This window comes from Panthera onca, chromosome C1 (assembly GCF_046562875.1).
Source record: "Panthera onca isolate mPanOnc1 chromosome C1, mPanOnc1 haplotype 2, whole genome shotgun sequence".
Classification (NCBI taxonomy): Eukaryota; Metazoa; Chordata; class Mammalia; order Carnivora; family Felidae; genus Panthera; species Panthera onca.
The window spans coordinates 121,951,583-121,966,662 of NC_138346.1; the positions used below are offsets into that span (position 1 = coordinate 121,951,583).

General features: G+C 49.2%; 1 protein-coding gene across 5 annotated transcripts in view; it reads left to right on the forward strand.

Moving 5' to 3' along the window:
* Positions 1 to 15,080, forward strand: part of IGSF3 (immunoglobulin superfamily member 3) — a 93,385-nt gene that overhangs the window by 9,976 nt on the left and 68,329 nt on the right. Inside the window, exon 1 of one of the 5 annotated variants that reach the window (XM_060625032.2) lies at positions 13,297 to 13,382. The exons of the other annotated variants lie outside the window; for them this stretch is intronic. Coding sequence (XP_060481015.1) covers positions 13,340 to 13,382 — 43 coding nt within the window. The 5' untranslated portion in view covers positions 13,297 to 13,339. Of the gene's footprint in view, positions 1 to 13,296; positions 13,383 to 15,080 lie in introns of those variants that run through there. 5 annotated transcript variants of the gene reach the window in all.

Consider the following 15,080-nt stretch of genomic DNA (forward strand, 5'->3'; position numbering starts at 1 on the left):
TATATATTCTTCCAGGTCTTTCTCTATAATTTCTATGCATGCATACTCACGCAAATACAGATTTTTTTTTTTCTGACATAAATGGAATCATGTAGAACGTATTGTTCAACCACTTGATTTTAAAGGGGTGATTTGCCTCACTGTTTTTTCAGGCTTAATTTTATGGCCATATCAGAACTGATTTGGTTATTTTATAGCTAGTTGGAACTGTAATTTGTGAAATCAGTGGGGGAGTAGTGAGCCTCATTCAATAGCTATATCGTGGAATAATTTTGTCCTGGTGTATTAAGGCAAGAGTCATAATAAAAACACTACCCTTAAATTTTAATGTATTTAATGAAAATAATTGACTTGTTTATTCGGACTCTTTTTCCCCAAGCACATAAATTTAACAAATTGAGTACACACATATTTTGTTGACTGTTTTCATTATAATTTTGAAATTATGTTGAATGAAAATGAAGCCTATTTAAAACTTGTTAAGAGGACAAGCATAAATATTGGGTTTGGGGTCTAATTCAGTCAAGTTCTTTATTTGTTCATAGACTAACTAGGGGGAAAACTGGACAAGTTTTTCTGCATTTTCTTAAAAAAATTTTTTTTTAACGTTTATTTACTTTTGAGAGAGAGAGAGAGAGAGAGACAGAGTGTGAGCAGGGGAGGGGCAGAGAGAGAGGGAGACACAAAATGGGAAGCAGGCTCCGGGCTCTGAGCTGTCAGCACAGAGCCTGACACGGGGCTTGAACTTGCAAACCGTGAGATCATGACCTGAGCTGAAGTCGGATGCTTAACTGACTGAGCCCCCCAGGTGCCCCAGTTTTCCTGCATTTTCAGTTCCCAAGTGATTCTTCCGTGTAGAATGAATTGGACTAATGTTGCCACTGAGGTTGCTGGCTACCAGACATTTAAGACCTTAACCTAAAAGAGCACTTTTTCCTCTAGCCCTGCAGAAGCGGCTGTTTCTGTAAAAAGATTATCATTTCAAAGTGTTGGGTTACTTCTCAGGTTCGCTGGTTATGACTGTCTTTAAATCCCTGGGAGCACATGCGGGTTTCTTGGATCATTCACCTTTACACCAGATTTTTAAAATAGTTACCGTTTTGGAGGGATGGTCATTGGGTTCACATGTCCTAGTCTGCTTTTCTTCAACAGCAGGGTTTGATGTTCCTACCGCCCATCCCAAGACCACTGTTCCATTAGAAACTACTTGCAACACTTTCCTAAAAAGACTATTTATCTGGGGTGCCTGGGTGGCTCAGTCGGTTGAGCGTCTGACTTCGGCTCAGGTCATGATCTCATGATTCGTGAGTTCGAGCCCCACGTTGGTCTCTGTGCTGACATCTCAGAGCCTGGAGCCTGTTTTGGATTCTGGGTCTCCCTCTCTCTCTGCCCCTCCCCTGCTCATGCGCCATCTCTCTCTCTCTCAAAAATAAATAAACATTAAAAAAAAAAAAAAAAAGACTTTATCTGTTCATTCAGCAAATATTTGAGTGCTGGCTACAAGCAGCTCATTGTTCCGTTTTCTCACGTACCAGGAATTAAAAGGTATAATCATGACACATGTTCTAAGAAGTCACCTGATCTGTATTTTTTAATCTTAATAAATAGATTAATTAAAAACACTCTGACATTTGGGAACTCTTTTCTGTCCCTGAGGTGCAGAATCTTTTCTCTTCCTGTTACTTAACGTCTTTTCCTCCTGGTTTGTTGTCACCTCTTTAGCAGAGGCGATTACACATACCCCATCGGCTGTGACAAAGGGCCCTTGATGACTAAAAGAGGAGTACCAGTGATTGGGGGAGATTGGGGTGGGTGGCCCAGCAAGGGCAGATTCTTTCTCTTGAAAATACACAAATATCCCAAGTCCTGGAGATGTAGAATGCCCTTATTAACTGCGGGGGATATTGTCTGTCTGTGGGAACTGGGAATCTCACTCTTAGCTCTGAATTTCTAGGAAGCCGGAACAGAAGAGAACTAGAGCAGTCACATACTTGCCATCAGACAGGAGACACATCCACACCGGGCTTTCTCCTGAGCACCCTTATGTTGGGGGCGTGGTGGTGGGAAGGTTGCTATGTCCTTGACCTAGGACTCCGCCTCCCTGCTTCCCAGTAGAGCCTTGGGAGGAGAGGCTGTGGGGATGGCTCAGGGCCCTCTCCATGTTGGCCCCATTTTCCAGAAACTGCCGTGTTGTCTCAGTGGGATCCAGGCTCTTGCCAGGTGCCGTCATCTGACCTAGGGCTGACCCTCCCCACGCATCCATCCACTTCTCTCCAGCTTCACCAGCGCTTCTCCTGTCTCCACCAGTTCCCTGAGACTCTGGGTTGGAAACTGTGCCTGGTGGGAGTCCCCTCCACCCCAAAGCTGGTGGCCGCTGCTCCCCAGAGCGTCTGGGACAGGGCGCCATCCTTCTCGGAGGCCTTTCTGGCGTTCGTCATCGGTTTTGTTCCGTGGTGGTTTTGTGTTGGTTTGGGGATGGCTGGTCTGTTGGGAATTCTGCTTCCCGGATGGACACGTCTCCAATAAACTATAGGGAGTGACTGTGCAGGTAGAGTCATTCTGTCTAGGCTCGTTCCGAAACCAGGCAACCCTCTTTATGATGCTGTTTAGAAATGATGTGCTGAACAGTTTCTTAATGTCTTCTGATGTTTTAGTACAGAAGATGGCATGGTGGACCGTTTTGCCGTCTGCCTTCTATTATTTCGTTACAGAAACACAAGACCACATCTGAGTGCCTTGCCTGGCTCTTTCTCCGTCCCTCCGTTGGAACGGGGGCTGTGGCCCCTAGCCGGGTGTCCTGGCACCTTTCTGGCTGGAGGAACAGCATCTGTAACTCCTGTCTCATGCTTGTATGAATCCAACTCTTCTGAACAGCTGTCCCCTCACACACCCTCAGCGGACTTCTCGAAGGGAGGAAGGACACAGAGACCTCAAGTGCCTCTAGGCTTGAATGTATTTTGAAAGGATCCTCACGGATCTCACATGTAATCCTTTTATCCTAAAGGGGAATTATTCTGGGGGTGAGGAAAAGACTGCCGTGGCCTGGGTTGGGGGAGAGTGGTAGAAGGACTGGAAAATGCCCCGAACAGAAGAGAGAGAGTCTCTGGCATACACAGTCTTTGTTTTAAAATTAAAACATTACGTAATACAAACATTTGCCTTCCCACTTTTACCCCTGCCACAGAAGAGCTGTCATTTCCCATATTTGGAATTTGGGGAGAGACAGGCCTCATTCGAGGACAAGGCCGGATCCAGTCTATGCTTTGGGGGAAAGTAAGTAAATATGAGAGCCTTGAGGGCTGCGGTATTTATGGTGAATCTATGATTACTGCATGTGCCTCCTTGTCATGATTTATTCAGCAGCCCCTGACGTCCTGGTGCTGATGCCATGCCCATCAGTAATCTGACTCCTGTTTTCTTCTCCATATTTTGCCTTTTGCAAATGTATAGGCATTCGGCTTTAATCAAGTAGGCTTTTACTCTGTCATCTGTAACGGGGATGACTGAAGTCATGTGGAGGATTTTAAGTAACTAATCTCTTAAGACATTCAGAGCATAATCTCCCCCACGCCTTGCTCATCCTGCCTGCATCGGGGAGATTTGCAGGGTTCTGCAAAGGAGGCAGGATGGGGACTTTGGCATCCTTCGGAGAGACCGGGTGTCCTCCTTGCCGGTGACGGGCTTTTGTTTGCTTTTGGCGTGGGGACAGGGCCTGCTGATGATTTGCCATGTCGAGAGAGTTCAAGACGCCCCGTGAATGTGACTAGTGTGTTAGCAAATCTCGGAGCCGGTGCAGAGAACGAGAGGCCAGATGCGCACGGAGATACCGTCCAAGCTCATTGGTGTCTGTGCAGTGCGGCCGGGACTGGCTCTCAAGGAGAGGCTGCGAGGTAGATAAGAGGCCTGCTGGTCCACGGTGTTCACTGACATTTGTCATTACATTACATTATATCAGATCCGTGACAGGTTTGGGGGTGCAGGACCTAAAACTTTCACGTGCTCTGCTTACCATTGGAATGTGACTTCATGTGCGTCGTTTATTAGACTAAACTGGATTACAGTTTCTTTTCACATCGTCCTTTCTTGATTTTCTGGTTTCAACCCCTTTCTGATGTTGGCTCAGTTTCTTGCTGTCAGAAGTGTCCTGCAGAGGAATTTGGCAAACTGCAGGTTCAGACTTCGGTGCTTTGTCTTAATGTGACGGTGAAATCCCTAGCAACATAGACTAACAAAGACGATTGGTTTGAATTAGTAAAATGTTAGCATTACCAAATATTTTTCAAGAACTTTGCTGTTATTACTTTTAAGTAAATACTGTAACTCAAACTAGGCTAATCGAGCGCCTAATAAAGATCCTTAGGGGATCCTGCTTTAGGAGAGAAATAAGAATGATTTGCAATTAGTGCACCAATTGTTTATGTAAATAGAGTTTCTGAAAAACTGGATTGTGCTTGAAAACAGTTTGTTCTCTTAAGTATTTTAAATAGTCCCTATGAAACCCTGTGTAATATACTGCCGGTCAATTATATGTGGCATAAATACCTGTTTCACGAAGACCTAATTTGACATTATTAGCAATATTGGAATTTCCAAGCTAGTGGAGTCCCTGATCCTTACCCCCCAATTCTTCCACAGCACCTGCACTTGTGTATTTTAACATGAATTAGTAAATTTAACAGCTATCTAATGTGTTCTGCTGTGTGCTTGGCAGTGTGTTCTATAGAAAAGACAGCAGCCAGCACCCTTATGTAGCTTACAGGCTAGCAAAGAAATCAAGCAAGTCCACAAATAAGTACACGTATAATTAATTATAGTAGTGAAGCTGAACGGTGTATTACTTTTTAATTAGCGGTCTAACGCACCAGACTGTAAGTTCCATCGGGACAGGGATTGTATCTGTGTGTTGTTTGTTGATCATGGCATCCCAAGCCCCTCCTTCACCTCTTGCCTGGCATGGAGTAGATATTAGGTTGAATTGTGTGACATTGCCACGTTAGTAGGTCAGAAACCATTGAATACCAACAGCGTCATATGGTTCAACGTACTAGTTGTTGAGTCAATCTGTATCGAATGTTGACTATGCGTTATAATCAATGAACTCTGGGAGCATGCTGCATTTCACACGGTTTTCTTCAGCCAAGGACATGCTTGCTACCTTACTGGAAAAGGAATTTTAAAATTTCAAAGAGCTGAAACTCAGGGACCTGTGATGTAGACAGGGTGCCTCGATGGGACTTCGGAGCCTTGTGTTTGGTATGGTTTCTGTGCAGTTCCTGGCACGTTTCCCAGGCTCAGGTGCTGTCAGCAGCCCAGAGAATCTGGGAGAGGTTGTGGGAAAAGCTGACATGAAGGAAGAGATCTGAGCGGGATGGCCCCGGAGAAAGGAGGGAGGAGAGACCTATCAGCAATGGAAAGACCCGTCCCTTTAGTCCAGAGTCAGAGGGAGCCCTCGCTTTTACGGCCCAGACCTCACGTGTTCTCATATTCAACGCATTTGTGTGTGCCCACGAAGTGCCCAGTTACTTGCTAGGCACCGACTGTCCTCATTGTGAGCCTCCTTTGTGCCTGATGGGTTGTGGGCTGGATGTAGATCGCTGGCCCATTGGAGGCAAGGGTTGAACTGAGGAGAAGGCCCAGCTGGGCCCTGCTGGGAGAAGCCTGGTGCTCTGGCCTGTGGCCTACTCCGTATCTGTGGAACTGGGAGTTGGGTCCAGCCTAGGGCTTGGACCGAAGCTTCCCCAAACCTCCTCTGCTAAGTACTTTTTTTGCATCTGTTTGGATTTGTTGGCCTTCTCTCCAGTTTCTCTGCACAAATGTCCAATTGTGTCCACTCTATTATCATGCTATTTTCTCACACCCACAGGATAATTTCTAGTTCAGCTCAATTCCACAGCTCTTTGTTGAGCACCCTTATGTGCCAGCACAGGATGGGGGTGGCAAGTTAGGAAAACACAAATATGTGACATCGGTCCCTGCCTCTGGCAGATGCCGTTGGTTGCCTACGTGGCAGCCGTTCTTTTCTTGATGGCGGAGCCCTGACTTGGTTTGAAGGTCATGCCTCTCTCTCTCTGCTACTCAAGGAAAAGTGACCCTGCTTCCAGCTCCAGAATAAAAGTCGACTGATCTAAGCCAGTCATAAAGGCCCATAGTTTAGACATGGGCGTTTGGCAGAGTTTTGGCCAGTGAGATATGAGGAGAAGTCTGCTGTGGGGATTCTGGGAAAAATGTCTTCTCTTAAAAAGAAACACAGAAGGGGCGCCTGGGTGGCTCAGTCGGTTAAGCGTCAACTCTTGGTTTCGGCCCAGGTCATGATCTCGAGGTTCGTGAGTTCGAGCCCTGTGTCAGGCTCTGTACTGACAGTGTGGAACCTGCTTGGGATTCTCTCTCTCCCTCTCTCTGCCCCTCCCCCACTGGTGATGTCTCTGTCTCTCTCTCAAAACACACACATACACACACACACACACACACACACACACACACACACACACAGGAGGACAGCTCCTTCCACTAGATTCTTGGAAATGAGGCAGCCATCTTATCACCATGAGGAAAGGAAGTCTGTTGAGCCCTCAGAGGTGAGGAACCAGGGTCCTTGATCACAGAACCACTAAAGACTGACAGGCTGGCCTCCATACTTTCTGTCTTCACTGTTGCAGCCAGTCGAGTTGGTGTTTTTGGCTACTTACAGTTGACGGCAACCTATATTAGACTCTCCCTCAAAGGAGCAGGAAATAAGGATTTATTCTCATAAAACAGTACGATTCGGCTTATCATCCACATGCACACTATTCAGAGCCAGCATTCAGCCCCATGGTGAGCCAGAAGGGAGAGAGGGAAGTCCCTTGGCCGGCAAAGCCGGAGCAAGGAGATTGTATTTGGAATGGATCCTGAGGTGGGATTAGGATTTGTGTGGGAAGAGCAGGAGGACATTCTGAGCAGCGGATGGCATGAGCAGACCTGCAGAGACAGGAGTGGCCAAGGCGCTGTCGGAGAACGGCGAGATTACGTCCTAATTCCACAGGCAGATTCTAGAGCATGGCGAGCTGCAGGCTTAGAAGGTGACCCTTGATGGATGCAGTGAGAGGCGTTGTGAGCAGGGGAGAAGCTAGGAATGGGGACCTTGAGGGGGAGGGGGAGGCCACCATGTGCCGGGTCGGTTAGAAGGGAAGACAGCAAAAGCTGAGTGGAATAATTCGGTTATAGGTGGTGAGGTTTGAGGTGACAGCAGTAGGAAATGGAGGAAGATATCGGAGGAAAATTGTAAAGGAGTGAAGGAACTGCTGAGAGACGGGTTGATTGAATGCGGAGAAAGGGGGACATCTAGAAGCTGCCTCTGAGTGTTTGAGTGTGATGACATAAAATGGACATTTGAAAGAGGGGATCGATTTTAGGACGATGCTGTCTGGTCTTGGCCACTGAGGCTTTGAGGTAATGATGGAAGACCTAAGTAATGGGACCTTGAATTCATCTGAAAATACGGGTCAGGCCTTGGGAACGAGAGGCCAGGGCTTATGATGATGTGTCAGAGACAGCACAGATACACGCATAGCCCTCCAGATCTGCACGGTTTTGTGGGGTCATGTGCCTGTTCTTAGTAAAATGGGTGAGGAAGTGGCAGGTGTCATCTCCTGGCGGAGGCAGCTAAGAGCCAGTATTCTTGCATTTCTTCCCCCCTCTTCCCCTTCCCCCAGGCCCGAGCATCCTGGGGGCCAAGGGCCCCGGGCCTCGGATGCGGTCACAGGGGAGGAGGGCCTCCTTCCAGCATAAGACTTCGATTGTTCTGCCCTTGGCCGGGAAGTCGTGGTGGTGGAAGCCAGACCTGAAGCTGTAACAGAGTGGCGCTGCTCCCTGTGCTTGTGCAGGGTCCAGGTGATACGTGGTCTTCAGGTTATGCTTCAGCACCTACTTCTGACACGGTTTGCTCAGAGGTCTGCATGGAAGGGGTTAGAGCTCACTGGCTGCCTCTCGTTCTACCTCCGGGGCTTAGTGGTCTTGGAGGGTGAGTTTACTTCTTGCCTCTAATACCAAAGCCTTTTAGCTTTCCAGGGTAGGGGCTCCCTGCCCACGAGCTGTGGTAGGGAGATGGCCGCTCTCTCCAGGGGTAGCAGCGTGTCCAGTGGCTTGTGTAGGGGAATGTTTCGGTGGCCGGTATCCACTGGTGACCAGCTTGAGCGTCTCAATCATCGGCGGATCTAGACAGGGAGCTTCAGGAAAAAGTTCCAGAGCTTCACGGTAAGCTAAGAACGAGGTGCAAAGCCCAGTTTTTTTAACCATCCTCTTCTCAGAAGATTGGAAATGTGCCTTTTCTTAAAGGCTCGGGAGTGTGTGGAGCAAGGCAGGCCCTGGGCCCAGACCACTCTTTGCTACGGCCGGGTTCATTTTGCCGGGCTGACTCACACTATTTTCCTAAGGGCAGGGGCCCTGATGAAGCGCTGGGAGGCCTTTGACATCTGGTTTTTGTCAGGCAGCAAGTAAAAGTACAGATGCCGAATCTGATCTTGCCTTAAACAAAGCAGAGCTGGGTGCAGGAGAAGGGCCTTTGTGAGGCGCCTCTCCTGCTCCGGGTGCGATCTCTGGTGCGCTCTGTTTCTCGTCCAACTGGAAACTTGGAGGCCCACAGAGACCCAGCAGAAAAGCCTTCAGACAGAGGGATAGCCAGGCATCGGCCCCTCGGGCTTGTCTTTATGAATTTGAAAACTGAACGACATGGAGGGACCGTTCCTCTGTCTAACGTTTTTTTAAATTTTTCTTCCACTTTCAACAAAACCGAGGTGTCCTGAGTATTTGTGGGTACCGGTCTGTTCATGGGTAGCCGCCCTTATTTTACCCACTGCTCTCCCTGTTTCCTCTGACAGGCCTAGAAGGTCCACGTGTCGTCCCAGGGGGAGATGACACCAAAGCCATCTGTCAGCCTGGCCTTTTCCTTTGTCCATCTGTCCTTCCAGTCATCCTTCCATCTGTCTAGCCAGGCCACATTCAATAAGCATTTGTTAGGGAGCCGGCAGTAGGATTTGGGGCAAGCTACTTAACTCTTCTAAGCTCCCATTTATTTCCTCATCTGTAAAACAATAGGAGCCACTCATGTAGGTTAGTGGGAGAATTGAATGGGGCCACCCTAGGGAGAGAGCCCTTGGCACGTGCCTGGTGCCTGGTAAATGCTCAGCGGAAGTTGTCCTTTAGGACCAGGGGGCCTTCCTGGTCAGCTGACTGGTGGCAGGTTGCCTTGGCCATTTGGAGATTGGATTTAAGCCACAGTACATAGTTGTTGAGCCATTAATGCAAGACCTTTGGACTACATTGTCGTCACATTCCTTAGGATATCTTGCCGTTCTTGTTTCAGTCTGGGCGAGGCCACCCTAGCGGGGCTCCAAGAATCTCTGAGCCGTTGAACATATCCACTGGCCGCGGAGTGTCCACCAGCCTTGACCTCATTTGACGTTGAGAGCCGCGACAGCTCTGAGGGGGTTTCCTCACCCCATTGATTGGGCCCTACCCCCTGGGGCTCGCCTGCCTGTCTGCCCCACCTCTTTTGCCAGCCCTCTGCCTCTGCGCCTTGGCTTATGCGGTGTGTCAGCCGGCCTTGCTTCCAGCCTCCTCTATCTGCTCACCTCCTGTTTCTGTCAGAGCTCCTGTTCTCTTGCCTGTTCTTCAGGATTTCCCCCATTTTGCGTTCTTTTCCAGTGCTCTCAGGGAGCGGTGTTGATGTCATTTCACGCACCGTGCTGGGGTTTATGGAAAGAATGTGCGTTGGCATTTGAGCGTAAGGAATCCTAGAGTATCTGTTTAGAGTGTCCAGCAGAAGTGAGTTGTTTATTGCTGGCTGGCGTGCTGGGGTGTGGGGGGGCGGGGCTTGGGGAGATGGATACCCGTGTTACCTGGGATAGCATCCCCTGAAGCACAGGGACCCCACAGGCAAGAGTAGGCTGGCCAGTGCTGGACTTTCCTGCTGGTGGCAGTGGCTCCTGACCCGAGGGACCCCACTGTTTGCTCCCCTCCCTTCCCTTGTTGTCCAGACTTTGCCGTCTCCCTCCTCTAGATTTCTCCACGGACAACTCACTTGCTTTTGCCTCTGGTGACGTTGGTATCCTGTGAATACTCTTCAGTGGCCGCTTTCTGCCTCCTTCCTACTCTCCTCCAGTGACTTGAGGAAATTCTCGCCTGTGCTCTTTATGAGCCAGAAACTACCCCTGTCGCAGCTGGTCAGCGTATTGTGCTAAGAGGAACTCGTGAAGTTAAACGAGACACACTAACGAACTGGCACCTTTCGCCTCCCGAGCCTTTGAAAGTTCCTAGGAGTCTTGCGGGTCCACGCTTTCTGACCCCAGCCCCTAGAAGTCTCCGGCTCCCCCTGAAGGCAATGATAATGGCATTTACCCAGGAGCCAGGCACGGGAATGCGCTGTCCTGGCGCCTGTGGGAAGTGACGGGGAGTGGCCGAAGCTGGTGTTCCGTGTCACAGAGCCCAAGGGTTCAAACGGCAGTGGGAACAAGCCACAGTGTTTTATAAAGGAGACTTTGTCCTGCTCTAGCTCCACTCTGTGTTTAAGCTGGCGACAGGAGGAGATGATGCAGTTGTGGGCAGGCACTTGCACGACCTCTCATTAAGGCAGGAGAAATGAGAGGCCTGGAGGCCCCAGCCAGGCTGGCCTTGAGCAAAACGGTCCACAGCTGTCTGGCCCTTGCCACCCCTCTGTGCTGTTCTCTGTCTCCCCACTCCACCCCCCCCGCCCCCCGCCCCCGAGCAGCCATATCCACGGCTTCCCTCTACCCTGTGTCCCACTCAGGCTACAGCCTGCTCTCCTTGTCTTCACCGAGCCCTCTGGTGCATCCCTGACCCCTGACCCGGAAGGTTTATGGATCGGTAGGGTGGCTCCTTTGCACTGAAGAGGGAAGCAGAAGCTGACATTTATTTAACCCCCAAGTCAGTCCAGTCTGTGTGTTCACACACGTTCTCTGACTTCATCCCTGCAGTTTCGGGTCAGAGGACTGTCATGCAACCCCTTGTCCAGATGGGGCAGTCAGGGCACAGCGAGGTTGTGTGATTTCTCCAGGTCACGGCCAGCACAAACCACTTCCTGCTAAGGAAAAGGAGCCCAGTATTGGTCTAATCTGCTTTATTGTGGGGAATTAACATGCAACAGAAATTCACCAGTCTTAAGTGTATGGTTCCGTGAGCGCTGAGGGACGTTGGTGTGAACTGCCATCACAATCAATAGAGAGTGGTACTTTTGCCCCCGGAAGTTCCCTCCTCACACCCTCAGAGGCAGCAGGTACAGATCTGGTGTTTGTTACCACAGTGATGTCCTGACCAGAGTGTCGGCCATATGCAGTCCTACAGTATGAAGCCTTTTGAATTGGACTTCTCTCACTCAGCATAATGCTTTTGCGATTCATCCATGTGCTTGCATGTACAGATAGATCGCATTCTGTGATGGACAGAATGTCCCGTTGATGGACATTTGGGTTGTTTCCAGTTTGGAGCTAGTATAAATCTGCTGTTTCGTGTACGAGACTTTGTGTGGATATAGGCTTTCATTTCTCTTGGGTAAATAAATACCAGGAGTGGGTATTGCTGGGTCATACGGTGAGTTTACATGTAACTTTATAGGAAACTGCCTGTCTTCCCCAGTGACTCTGCCATCCTCCTTTCCCACCAGCAGAGTATGAAGGGGGACTAGCACAGTTGACTTCTAACCTGGGGCCTTTCCGGTCATCCCATAGGGTCACTAGCTGCTGTGGTGTTACTGGCTGATAATCACTTTAATGTGTACCGAGCTTACGCTTTTCCTTTCCTCTTCTTTTTCTTTTTAAAGAGTTGTTTGCCTTTATATTTATTCAGATTAGAGAATTCTAGAAACCCCAGAGCCATTTGGGAAAACACATATTTGAGATTCTGTTCCTCTAGAACCATCCTGGTACAAAAATCAGTATCAGATAGGGTTCTCCTGAGAAAGAGAACATAAACGTTTATAACATGAACATATATGCATGTGCACATATATATGCATGTATACATATATGTACAGACATGCATATGTATACACACAGGCACACATACAGAGATTTAACTTTTGGAATAATTCTTGTGGTTCTGTGGTTGGCAAGTTTGAAGTCTCTAGGGAAGGCCAGCATACTGGAAACTCAACAGGATTTTACCCTGTAGTCTGAGCCTTGATTTCTTCTTCACTAGGGAAACTTCCATTTTTCCTCTTGAAGATTTCAGCAGAGTAGCTGAGACCCACCCATGTTTTCAAGGGTAACATCCCCTCAAGTCAACTGATCGTAGATATGTTTGGTTCCATAGCTGGCTCGTGTAGTGGCTAGGTTATAGTAACCAGTTACAGAGCCTGCCCTTTTAATGTGGGGTTTCTGGAAAAGTCTTAACATTTGGAGCCAGCTGATACTAGAGAGGTTTTCTCCAGGTGGCCCTTGGCAGCCCAGAGCAGCCTCCTTCGCTGGCTTTCTTCTCTGCCATCACCTCGGTTCGTAATTTGGAGTCACTGCTTGGGGCTCTCCTTAACAGGTGCCCAGTGACTGCGGTTTTTCCTGCATTACTTTCCAGTTAAGGTCCCTGATGTTTTGGCAGTCCCAAATGGACAGGGACGCTGTCAAATCATCATTGGCCTTGGTGTGGCTCCTGGGGAAATAGAGAAAAGGAGTTTGAGGAGCATGTGGCTGGGTTCACCTTTTTCTTTATTTGTGGTGGCATTTCCTGTGTGGGGACCGCTGACAGGTGTTCTTTGGTAGGGGTCCAGATGAAGGAAGCACGGGTCCTCTGGTCTGAAACATTGGTGTCACGGAGTAGAACGCTGAGCACGGGTTTGGGGAGGGCAGGATCAGCTGGGGAACCTGACTGCTAGGCTCTTCGCTGTCATGCCCTTGAAATGGAAAGTGTTGGTTTCCTGCCCTCCCCCTGACTCCTGCTAACTGCTGACCTTGGGTGAATCATCAGACCTTTCAGGACCTCAGCTTCCTCACTGAGGAGTAGGGACAATGGTCCGCATTGCACGGGGGGTTCAAGGGTCAGCTGCACTGTCCATGGGATAGTGTCTTGTGTACACACGTAATGTCATGAGACTTGGCCTTGGCCACTGCCCTGACACTCGAAAGCCGCCTCCAGCCCTCCTCTGGGATCGCTATGACGGGGGTAGGCTGGCCCAGGGCTCTGTCAGCTGAGAAGGCCGGCCTCTGAGAGCTTGGGGCATGGAAACTTCCTGCTTGCTCTCACAGACTGACAGTAATAAATGCACAGAAGAGGACTGAGCTGCTGCTGAGCGGCCAGGAGTCAAGGACACAAAGGATGGTCAGGGGAGTGAGTCAAGGCCCCTGAAGGTCACACGATGAGTGTCCATCGCAAGTGGGATTTCTTGGTCACCCAGGGTTGTGAGTACCAAAGTCGCTGGATTGCCGAGGAAGATGGGCCTTGGGAAGCCTTGTGGGAGGAACAGGAGCTCTAATCTGGGAATCCGGAGACCTGAGTTCTCTAAGCCCCTTTGTCAGGAGCTAACCATGTGACAGGTGACATGGCCACGTGATACTGACAGGTGTTCTTTGATGAAGGAAGCACAGGTCCTCTGGTCTGAATCATTGGTGTCACGGAGTAGAACGCTGAGCGCGGGTTTGGGGAGGGCAGGATCAGCTGGGGAACCTGACTGCTAGGCTCTTCACTGTCCTGTCCTTGCACAGGTTGAGCTCAGTTTCCTTTTCTGTGAACAAGGGAGTGGGACGGGATGATCTGACTCTGGAGCTTTCGCATAGCATTTGGCGAATGAGGCTCTATAACCCCAGCACCTCTCACTGTGCTTTTTGGACCAAAAAGAGGGTTTGCAGCCTCTGTTGTTACTGGGAGGTAAATCCCTGTGGCTAATGAATAACTGCTTTAGGGGCAGAGGTGGGGGGAGTGGAGGCTGCAGGGTAAGGTGGGGGTGGGGTGGGGAAGGTTCCAGACGGGGGATCGGGGGATGATTTAAGGCAACACTATGCAGAGGAGCCTGAAAATGCCTTCGCTGAGCTGTGTTTGCCATGGGCTCCCTGGCAGGTGGCCTGGTGGCCCCCGCTGATGTCTGCCACCCTGAGCTCTCAGGGCCCAGCACACAGCAGTGAATGATGATGGTGCAGTGGGCCTCCTGCCCCGAGGGGTTCTGCCTGCTGCCACCACGCCCTGCAGCTCAGGACACTTCTTCCCCGACAGCCCTGGAGCTCCTGGCTCTAAACCATGGGCTCTAACTCTGGCGGAGGCTTTTGCTTTTCCACATTTTCTTATCCACTTGAGCAAAATGCTCTTCCTTCCTCCCCGTGCAACAGGAGTTTTTAGCTTTCTCCCTGGTCAAATTTTGCTCTGCCCTGAATCCCACTGTTGTTTCTTTAGGGTTATCTTTCACATCCCGGGCCTGGACCCCTGCCCCTTAAGCATAGGGACTCAGGTCCTCCCGGCTCTAGCTGCTTGGAGGCATCTAGAATTCTAATATTATTCATCAAGGGTAAAGTTGCCCTCAGAAGTGTGCAATATGAGCTCTTACCCTTACGGAAGTCATTCCAGACGTCAGAACCAGAAGCTTGAGGACCAATTTCTTTTCATTCTGAAGTTTTCTTTAAAAAGATAATTCTTGCACCTGTTCAAAGACAAATTTGGAAGAATGAAAACACACAAAATGTTCCGTATTTTGAAGTAAAATTCTGTGGAACGGCATCTTGGGTGGTTTTTAATGGTGACCATCCTACCAATAGTACTTAAAAGTCTGGTAACATTTTAGGAACACTAATTGGATGAATACCGTTCCTAACTTTTCTGACTTAAATCATAATAACACAATTCAAAAGCCCTTCTCCAAGCTTCCTTTTGTCCTCTGCTGCCCTTTTAGCTCTGCCCTCTGCCCTCTCGGAAGGCTGCCCTCTGCCGTGATCACTGCTCTTGTTTCTTTGAGGTTTATCTTTGCTCTGGATGCTGCTACTGCTTTTTCTTTTTTTTAATTTCCTATTGTGGAAAATTTCAAACGTATACTCAAGTGGAGAGAGTAGGATAATGACCCCCACGCACCCATCACCCAGTTCCAGCTGTTATCAGCTCACAACCAGTCTTGT